This window comes from Drosophila willistoni, assembly GCF_018902025.1.
Source record: "Drosophila willistoni isolate 14030-0811.24 chromosome 2R unlocalized genomic scaffold, UCI_dwil_1.1 Seg200, whole genome shotgun sequence".
Taxonomy (NCBI): Eukaryota; Metazoa; Arthropoda; class Insecta; order Diptera; family Drosophilidae; genus Drosophila; species Drosophila willistoni.
The window spans coordinates 6,523,441-6,534,395 of record NW_025814051.1 but is presented as its reverse complement, the minus strand read 5'-3'; the positions used below and the strand labels follow the sequence as shown (position 1 = coordinate 6,534,395).

The window sequence follows — 10,955 nt, the reverse complement described above, 5'->3', positions numbered from 1 at the left end:
TTATTGAGATTAAAATAATAACGTTAGAATTGTAATGACAAACCAATAATTTACGCCAAAAATAATTGAGAATTATAATTTTGCATATGGAATGAGCCGTTAGCAGATTAGTGCACGAAACATTGTTTAAAATTTCTGAAATTAACTTTATGAAATTTCGATGTTTGCCCAACATTGGGGAAAGAAATTTGGTAAACGTCTAAACTAAAAATAAAGCGATTAAATATTTTAGATATTTAGGACATCTAAAGACTATAAGTAAAGGAGGTCTTCGAAGAAAGTTCCCAAAAAGTTTAAAATTCATTTAATTTACATTCACATTTTAATAAATTTTGAAGTATTTATATAAAACAAGACCTAAACGAACTACTTTAAATTTCTAATGTTTAGGATTGACACACATTTGATGAGTGAAATTGATGAAAAGATATAGTTAAGACATTGAAATAAATTGAAGCCCAAGACGAAATCATGTCAACATTTAGCTATTGTTGCTTTGGCAACATGTTGCCAATGGTCATGTTGCTAATGTTGCTATGTGTGTTAATGTTAATGCCAGAGGCAAAGGCAGCAGCAGCAACAACAACAACAACAACGACAACAGCAGGAGCAGCAGCAGCCACAATGCGAGGCCTAAGACAAAGGCCTAAAACGAACAATGAAACATCTGGCGGCAGCAGCAGCAACAACAACAGCATGAAAAATAATAATGCCAAAGTTGGTAGCAAATATGGTAAGTCCTACCACAAAAAGCCCCCATGAAAGATGAAGTTCAAGTTGAAGTTGCCAATGAAGTTCAAGTCTTACAGTTCGAAGGAGTTGCATTTGTTCTTGGCTTTGTATTGGTGTTTGTCTGTGTGTGTGTATTTGTGTCTCGTTGTTGCCTAATTGCATTCGGTCACGTTTTCTGTTCAGAATTTTTTTCATACCAACATATTTTTTTTTTCTTACCCCTCCATTGTACCCCCCTCATGGTATTCTGTTCGCTCTCACTGCCCTTTGCCAGGGAAAATTGTTTTAAAAGACTTAAACAGCAAACTTGTTTTCATTTTTTTTTTCTCCTCCTTATTTTACCTCCTTATACCCTGCAATATGGGCATAGTTGATCTAGAGCTACTTTTAATAGGCAAAGATGGAATAGAAGATTCTCTATATATATATATATTCAATTTAAAGCAAGAAAATATCGCGTGGCTGTGTTATCTGTATATAGATTAATAAGTTTTTGAAATTTTTAGTATTTTGAATATATTTTTCTTAGATTTTGCTCATGTTTATTTTATATTTACTCCATTTGGAACTCTTATTCCTTATTTAAATAACTTTAGAAACAGTTTTTAGACAATTTTAATATATTTAAATTTAATTAGATGCTTTGTGATGTTTCCATCTAGCATTAACATACAAATATATGTCACTAGAAGAAAACCCATTTTGCTAAAGGGTATAGGTAATTCGATGTAATGATAAATTAGCCTTATTCTTTACTTTTTAGTCAATGCCAATCAAGTCAGTAAGCTGGAAATGTTTAGACATTTCCTGACCACATAAGTTAGATCAAAAAAAAAAAAATGTAAAGAAAAAAGAGGCCGCTGACACGCCCCTGCTTGAAAAGAACCGCAATAAAAACACCAACAAACGGAAATTGCTTTTGGCGGGTAGAACAAAAAACAAAAAAAAAACCAAGAAAATATCGAAAGAAAAGAGAGCAAAAGTGTCATTAATGATAGGAAAAAGTAAACATCTGTTGAGTAATTGATATCTATACTTTATTAGATATATTAAAACTTCCTTTTTAGACTTCTCATGCTATATAATCATATTATATAATAGACAGAACCATGTAATCGAATAAACAAAGAATAATGTCTTTTAACCACATAGTTCTTTGAGAGGTTAGAAGCCGTTAATGAAACATTGGAAGTATCATTGAGTCAATAGAGTCGATTCAGACAGATAAAGTATCATCTAGGATTAGCTTCGACTTGGCTGTTGTTTTTCAATCTCCAATTTTCTTATGATATCTAAACTTTGCAAACCTTGAACCTTAACGACTTTACTTTACGTTTTATGATAGATCCCAACAATGATGTAAATTTCTAGTAAACTAGTCGATCAATGCATTTTGATTAGTTTTATGTCTTGTATATGTCAAAAAAAATAAAAATTGCAAAACGTTGCATGATGACAAGAAATTTGGCCATTGGTACATATATATATATTTCGCCTACATTTTTCAATTTCTCCTCATCAAACAAGGCTTTTCATCAGTGACTCTTTATTTTCGTCTCATTACCCATTATTTATAGCCGTCTTCTGACAAGAACCTTGCATAATCTGCAATTAGAAATGCCATTTGCTTTAACCAGAAACAACTTGATCTGATCCCCACAATCCCCCCCTCAACAGCCACCCCACTATACATCTTGTATGCCTTCTTGTAGTATTTGGCGCTGCTTTTTCCCATGTTCAAATCATTGACACCAATTTTTTTCTTTTTTTTTTTGGTGTTTCTTTGGTAGCAAACATTTTTAGGCGAGTCGCAACATGGAAAAGTGAAAATTCCGTCTTCGTCTACATGGCACAAATTCTGACATCGAGGCTAGTGGAGGCAATGAAGAAAAAAATGCCATTAGAACATGATGATTAGAAAATGCCAAATGTGTAGAGAAGTAGAAGTAGGAGATAGTAAAGAAGTTGAATATCCAACGTAAAAGCAGAAAATGTGCAATGTGACATGATGACTTTGAAATGACTGCTATCATTCGGAAATAAATTTCAGAATTTCACTGAAAATAAAATGAAAATCCATTTCGGATTTCCTCACTCTGAGATGACATTGCATTTAAGTTACTCCAAAAGCGACTGTCATTGATTGGTTATGCAACAAAAGATGAGAAAACCTTTTAAGACGAAAGGTCATTACATGAAAGAAAAACCACAAAAAGAAAAACTCATTACACAGTTGGTAAATTGAAAAGAAAAGTGGTAGTTAAAAATATTATGGGAGAGTTTTGCCTTTTGTTAAAAGGTTTTTTTATTTTTTTTTGCATATAGGAAGTTTTCTTGGAAAGTTTTTATACTTATTACTTATGAGAGTTTACGGACTAGTAAGAGTTTGCTTGTATGAAAGAATTTTTCATAAAAACCTTATATTGGTTAGAGAAAGATGATACTATCCACTTCAATGAATTGAATTGAGAGTTTCACTAAATTCGCAAAGTCTTAAGAATAGTTTGTAATACATTTTATCTGATATTTATTTCAAAATTTAAAGGGCATGCTCATGAGAGTTTTCTCTCTATATTTGTTGGTATTTTTTCAAATTTCATTAGAAAACTTTTCGAGATTAAAATTGATTCTTCATTTTACTTGGGAAAATGACCCGATTCACGATTAATTGAGCTTCAAAGAAATGCGATCGTGATGTGACTCTCATTACCACTTATCATTCAATTGAGAATAAAACTACTTTCGACACTTTGGTTCATTGAAATATATTAAACTTTCAAATGAAATCGTAAATGCTTAAATTTGTGAGAATTTCCAAACTATACCAAAAAAAGTTAATGAAAATTACACGACTGCAGTAAGTTTTCAATGAGAATTACTCGACTAAGCAAAGTCAAATTAAAATTCTTCCATAAAATTGTTGAAAAATACATTTTCTTTAATTGCCTGTCGATGCTTGTTACCTTGGGAGTGCAATCAAAATGCCATTAGATTCAGTTTATGGATCAAGTTCAGTGATCATCTGCCAACAGACATTTATATGCAAGTTGCCATTTTGTAGTTGGTGGTTTTCATTGTTGTCATTGATGCTAATTCACGTCACACTTCTTGGGCAAATCCTGTAGCTGTAGCTGGGCATCACCTGCCGAGTTTGGTAACAAGGTAGAGTAGAAGGAGAAGAAAGAAAAAAAAAAATGAAACACAAATCGACCATGTAGCCGAGACTAACTCTGTACTCTGTCCCGGCCCCTGCTCTTATCGACAAACGAGTTCTTTGCCCCTAAACTTTGTGTATATATTTTTTTTTCCTGCTTCTTGTTCTTTGTCGCTCTGGTAGCTGATTTGCATGCAACTCGGCAACTTGAACTGCAATAATAACAACACCAACAACAGCAGCAACAACAACAACAACAACATGAGCTACCTTCCGATGAACTAGACACGAATCTGTGGAGTTGCAGTTGCAGTTTCGCTGCAGAGGTTGCTCTAACCCCATTTTCATCAACCAACTATATACCTACATATACATATACATACTTATATTTTTGTACTCTTTTTGTAGAGATACGCGGAGTGGCTGGTGAACCAAATTACAAATCGGTGAATCTGACCTGGGAAGTTGAATTCGTGCCACTGGCTGAGGCTGGGACTTGGGCTGGAACTGAAACCGAAACAGCAGCCCATCATGACACACTTCGCCAAGATGCTGTCGATGATGATGATGTGACAAATATGAGCATCGATACGAAATCAAATATCAATTCACTTACAAATTTATTACCGCCCAAGCCCAAGGCATTTCAAATATATTACTGTGAAATTCAGAATTATGGTCCACAGAGATGTAGAGTGAAGCTGGTGAACGCCTCGGCAGCAGAAATCAAAGAGGAGGATCAGGATCTGTTGATAAATGAGGAGAGGTATGTTTAAGTTGAATAAATTATCTTACCACCAAAAGAAAATAAAGGAATGGCATTCCGATTTAGTGAACTAATAATTTAAGATTTTGCCATGAAAGTTTCCAAACAAATCGTAAAGAAGGTACAATACTGAGAAGAAAATGTTTAAATTCTGTTTTAAATTTAATTTATTTGAATTAATTGAACTAAAATTCCCCTTATTTGAATCTTTAACAATCTCTTCTCCATGTGTTTCTAGTAATCACATTCAACACTTTTCCACCGCTGTGGATAATCTTAGAATGGCCACAAAATATAGTTTTCATATAAGACCAGCGATGAGTTCAAAACGCCTTCAAACGCCACGCAGTCAGAATGGCCGATCTGAATTCAATGAAGAGAATGAAATCGAAAGTCTGAATTCAAAGCATTTACCTGGTCAAAGCATCATTATACCAACAAAGGGCTGTAAGTTGCTCTATAGACTCTGATCGATGGATGATCTTCTATGTATTTCAAATGATTTCTCTTTAGTTTCTGCCCATGCCACACAATGTCTGCCACATGCCTCAGAAATTGAAGTGGAAACTGGGCCATATTTTGCCGGACGCATTGTGGTCGATGGTGGTAATTGTGGTGTGAAGGGTGATGCCAATGATCCAGCTGATAAATATACAATGCGTATTGATCATAAGAAATGTGGCAGCATGGTCAAACCGGAGACAAATACCGTGGAAACTTTTATAACTGTGCAAGAGAATTTGGGAATATTCACCCATAGTACGAGAAGGTAATTAACTAGAAAATTTCTCTTCAACTAAAGTGTAAGACCAACATTTATATCTCTTATAGATTTGTTGTGGTCTGTAGTTATCAATCAGGCATGCAGACGGTACGAGCAAGTTTTATGGTGCCTGGTAAAAATGGAGTTGCCGCTGCCTATGAGCCAAACGATCCCTTTCAGCCAGATGGTGAAGATGAGCGTTTTGGTCGTGAAATGCGTCATATGCGTTATGTCAATAAAAGTGAATTGGTACTCAAAGAGCCCGAAGAGTCGGTGGAGCAAGCAGCTCTGGTTGTTGAAGAATTAGCACCATCATTATCATCAACGACAACAACAACAACCAACGAATTGCCAAGGGGCCAACAACAGGGACGAGCCTTAACTCTGACCAGTCTCAATGAACTAAACAATTTGGCGGAAACCGAAATGGAGACTGAGAGGGGACTGCAAGTGGGTACCAAATATGCCAAACTGGTTGTTGATCAGTCGGAACCGGGACTTGGTCTTAGCTACAATACATGGACAAATCCCTCCGATCACGATGAAGATAGTCAAGATGGTAAGTAGATAATAGTTGGCAAGACATAAGAAAAAACTAAAAAAAAACTAGGCACCAGACACAGAAGTTCTTTTATTCTTTCTATCGTCTACGTTCACATTTTTATCTCTTTGCAGCATTTGCCGCTACCTTACGTTATATAAGCTCTAATCTGGGCAGTGTCCTGGTAACTGTTTCCATATCTGTGATAATAATCAGCATATGCCTCATTCTGCTGCAACGTCGTCAGCATCGACTAAGCTCGAAGTTGTCAGGTAACCGCATCTACTGCTCCTCTGCCAACTCGCCATGCCCATCTGCATCTGGCACTGGCGCATCCCATCTGCCCCATAAGACATTGCCGCGTGCCTTGCAACATCAGCAATATCAATGCACCTTGTAGGTGCAATCGAATCCGTGTTGCTCTTCCCCTTTTAAAGTTGCCCCTCAACTATGCCCACTTGTCTTGCTGAATGTAGAATTGAACTTTATGCAAGCGCACAACTTTTAGCTGAAGACGACTGTGGCATAGACCTGGCCAAGGCCCAATCGACAAAAATTTCACATTCTACTCCCCCCTCCTTCACCGTCAACACCGTCATCCTCAGCTTGATTTATCAGCAAATATTTTGTGTTTCTTTTTATTTAGAATTTAGCTTTAACATTGCAATTCGAATGATATTGAATTTAATTATGAATTGATATTTTTCTCTATATGCGATATAAGCCTTTCTCATATTTATATTTACAGTTTAAGTATGAAATTTAGGATAAGTTGCAATATTTTTGTATAAAAACCTATTTATATTATTAAAAGTAAATATATATATATTTTTTAACAAATCAAGTTTGTCTTTTACTCTGAAGAAAACTAAACAAGGGTAAGAAATAGGTCAAAAACTGAGCACAAATTGTGCGTACAGCTATTTCCCAATTTTGGACTTCCTTTCTCATAAACATTTTTCGAGAAATGAATAGTAAATGTTGTCAGCATAATTCCAGGGGCGGACAAAGAGTTACAAGGGCCCATAAGAGAAGAAACATACAACCCTCATTGTATTTCGAAACTTACATTAAGTACTAGAATTCCAAGTATAAAAATTAAAATTTCTTAAATCAATGGCAATAATTTTTGTGAAGGCCTACCTTCTCCTCTCGAATCCAGCACTGACAACAAAAACTCCAGCCACAACAACCAGAAAATTACAAAAATTATGAAATGATGTTAAGAACCTCAAAACAGACGACAATAATTTGCATAAAAGTGGCACAAATTGTGTGTTTGACTTTGAATGTCTTTCTGTCGAAGTTCTTAAACGGAAGCCGGCAGATAAAACAAACAAACCGACAGAAACAAAAAAACAAACAACAAAACATTAAACCAACGAAAAACACATAAACCTTAACTTCAGCTGCAATGCGAGTCGTCTGTTGCCCAATATGGTTAGGCCGGCAATGTCCGACTTCTCATGGAGTGGGAGTTGGGGGCAAAGAAAAGCAGCGAAAGGCGTTCAGAAAACTTTCTGATTGAAGTGCCTTGACTTGGGCCCAAGTCTGCACAGACTAGGAAGGGGAAGTGCTCAATGTTTGAATTTTTGCATAGGAAAGCCATTAAGCATTTTTTCCCTCATCATCAGCAGCAGCGGGCAACAAACAGCAATAACATCAGAGATAAAAGTTTCGTAAACACTGCTCAAAAAATAAGTTTAATAAATTTAAAATCCGAAAAATATTGAAAACATATAAAATTTCGTTGGTTTTTCTAGAGACAGCTCTATAAGTTGTTAAAAAGTCTAGAGTAGTTAAACAGAGAAGCTGCGAATCGGTAATTATAAACTTATATTGTTAACTAAACGTTTAAGTAAAAATACATTTATTTGCATACATATACATATACATATGTACTTCTTATAGGCTTATATTTCAAAGCCTTTTTAAAAATTTATAACAAAAAATTCAATATTTCCGTTGAAGGCAATATTACTTGCCAATATGCATATTAGTACAAAAGACAAGTTTTTAAAAATGTTATATATAAAATAATCTATTAAAATATATAATCTGTTGTTAACTTATACAAAACTTTCAGTTGTTATATTTTCGGGTTTAAAAAAAAGGAATTCATGTTGAGCAAAACATAAGAAACTCATCAGAAAACAAAAAGTTAAGTTGATCAAAGTTAATCAATTGAACAATTTAAAAAATGTTCTTTTAAAGAAATAAAGAACAAGCGGTAAAACATATCATAGATAATACATGAAAACACTAAAAGAAAGTAATAAAAGGTGTTGAATTACAAAAATAATAAATCTATTTTAAATGAAATCGATAGGAAACTTTCATTGGCTTAAAACCAAGATACAAATTTGATTTGATTTGATTAATTGATGAATTAGAATTGGTTGACGATAAAATAATTAATATAGTTTTGTTACAATAAATTTAATAAATTATCAAAACTGGCTTGTAGGTGGGTTGAGGTCAATTAACCTATATATATTTATATATTTAAGATTTCGTGATCAGGTTGTTTTTATAGCTATCTTAAGAACGCATTGGTTAGTTGTTTTATTATCTGCAAACTTTGCTAAACAAACAAAAGTTGTAATATAACACCTTAAATTCAACGCTGGAACTAGTTGGGAATTGCAACTATATGAAGCGAAAAAAAACATTTGTAGAAATTCAAAGTATAAATGCGTTTTAGATTATATTATTGGATTGAAACTCAATATTTCTGTAAAATTATATTTATTTATTTTTTTCAGTGTATAGCTCTATTGTTTTGTTGTAACTATTGTTGGATAGTATTATTAGAACACAACAAAAAACTATATATATATATATATATATATATATATACATAAACCCAAGTGAGCGTTAAGATCGCCAACGAGTGGAGAATAAAAAAAAAAAAAGCAACAACAACAAAGCCCAAATAGAAAAATGGAAAACCCAAAGGAAGGAAACAAAAAAAGCAAAATAACTTTCTCATCTCGCCAGCTAGACCACAGACTAAACTTAGTCAAAAGACCTTAGACTACAAAAATCATTTCTTTCTATCTATTTGTATATTATTTATTTTGTTTCTTTCTTTTTTATCTCTTGCTCATTCTTTTTCTTTTCATCTTTCTAACTTTCCTGCCTTCACCTTCACCCATTTCTAAATGCAGCTCAAATTTCACCCACTCACAGAAGTTGCGTTTCATTATTTTTCGTATTTTTGACGTTGATTAGCATGTGGCATACATAAATCTTCATCTTCAGAGTCTGAGTCTCTGAACCGGCAGCGACTTCTACTCTTTTTAGGGCTTCCGTTTGCCCACTTCAAGATATAGCATAACCACTGCACTTAGTATAGGAGATATGTAGACTTGGTCTTTGGTCTTGGTCTATGACTTCTTTTGTCCATAATTCAGGTCAAGCAACTTTTCAGGCTTAATGAGTTAACTCTTTTACATAGAGAATGCGATCAGATTTTTGGACGAAAGTAAAACCTATTTTGTGAAAGTTTTGTTTCTTATTTTTGGCAAACCAAAAAATAAAAATGCTTGAAACGCATTATAATCATCATTAATGTTCATCAGCCTTACAATTGAAAATTGTTTATCTAACACCAAAAATCATTATGGCTTGAAACAATTTGCTTTCGGTAAGAAAGCTAGAAAGATTTTTTTTGTTCCTCTTCTCGTTTCAAACTTCAAGTTGGTATATAATTATTGCGATTTGAACTTAAGATTTGGGTTTTGTGTCAGCTGCAGCCGCTAGAGCAGCAGATGGGTGAGTAGGAAAAGTTCTCTTTAGAAATAACTGGGTTATCTTTGGGGGTAATCGTGATCTAGCTAAACAAAATGTTAAGGAAATGGAACACCAACAGCAACCACAATTCTGGGCTAATGACAGTCGCACTTTTAATGATCATGATTATCATTATGAATTTCTATGTGGTTTTGTTTTCGTCATTTCAAGCTTAATGGACATTCGCTGAAGACAATAGACAATAGCCAAGAAACCAGATTGATGTCAACTCATTTTCGGGGAGAATTCTTTGCGGCATCAAAAGGTGTCAGCAGAGCAGAGTAAAAGATTTGCTAGGCTGACTGGAAGTAGTTACCAATAGTTAATCATTCCTAATGGCTTTTAAATTACACTCGAAAGACCCAAAACAAATTAAAATAGACAAACATTTTTCATTTGTTTATTTTTGCTAACAGTTATTCATTTTCAGAATGTTATGCCAAGTTAACTAAACTAAGGAATGTTTTTTAAACTAATTGACTGCTATAATGAATTTCCAACTGAAAGTAAAGTCCAGGAAATTTTTTTAAAAACTGTTTATAGGAGAATCTTTATCCTTTTAAATTGGCTGCATGATAATTTATTACTTATGCTTCAATTTTTTAATAAATAGACACTAAAAAGGAGTCTTAAAAAAATCGTACTTTTAATCAAGTCCTACATTAATGTATTAAATTGTGAAGACAATGTCACATTACATTTAATCTATTTAAACTGAAAGGAATTTTATGCACATCACATTTTCAGATAAAGATAAGTACTTAAGAAATTTCTAGTTTACAAAGATATCTACTGAAAATTCCTAAGACTGGTTTTTAATTGTTTATTTGAGAAAGCGAGTAAGTATTGCTTTTGTCATGGATGAAATCATATCACTTAAAGTAAATGGAGTAGGGGATTCTAAAAAGAAAACAATTTTTAGACTTTTTTATGAGTTAGGAGATACTTTCTGCTAGATGCACCTACCGTTTAGGCTGAAGTAAAATTAAATTTGTTTTAGGCTGTTTAAATAATAAATGCTGTTTATAAACCCCAATTACATTTAACAAACTCATAATTATGATACAAACTTTTAGATCAGCTTGCATCCAGAGTTAAGTAAAAATATTTTAAAATTTGTGTACTGAATAGATAATTCAATATTCATTAATTTACCATAATACAAAAAAATTCAATATTTAATATTTCGTAAAATTCTTGAAAA

At 33.4% G+C, this 10,955-nt stretch overlaps 1 protein-coding gene across 1 annotated transcript; it reads left to right on the top strand.

Annotated features, from left to right (window-relative positions):
- Positions 1-400: 400 nt before the first annotated feature.
- Positions 401-6,570, top strand: LOC6643687. Its single transcript, XM_047011003.1, has 6 exons — positions 401-733; positions 4,295-4,652; positions 4,891-5,099; positions 5,166-5,421; positions 5,484-5,974; positions 6,091-6,570. Exons 1-6 carry the CDS (start codon positions 472-474, stop codon positions 6,354-6,356), a joined length of 1,842 nt encoding a protein of 613 aa, XP_046866959.1. The 5' UTR covers positions 401-471; the 3' UTR covers positions 6,357-6,570.
- Positions 6,571-10,955: the final 4,385 nt, after the last annotated feature.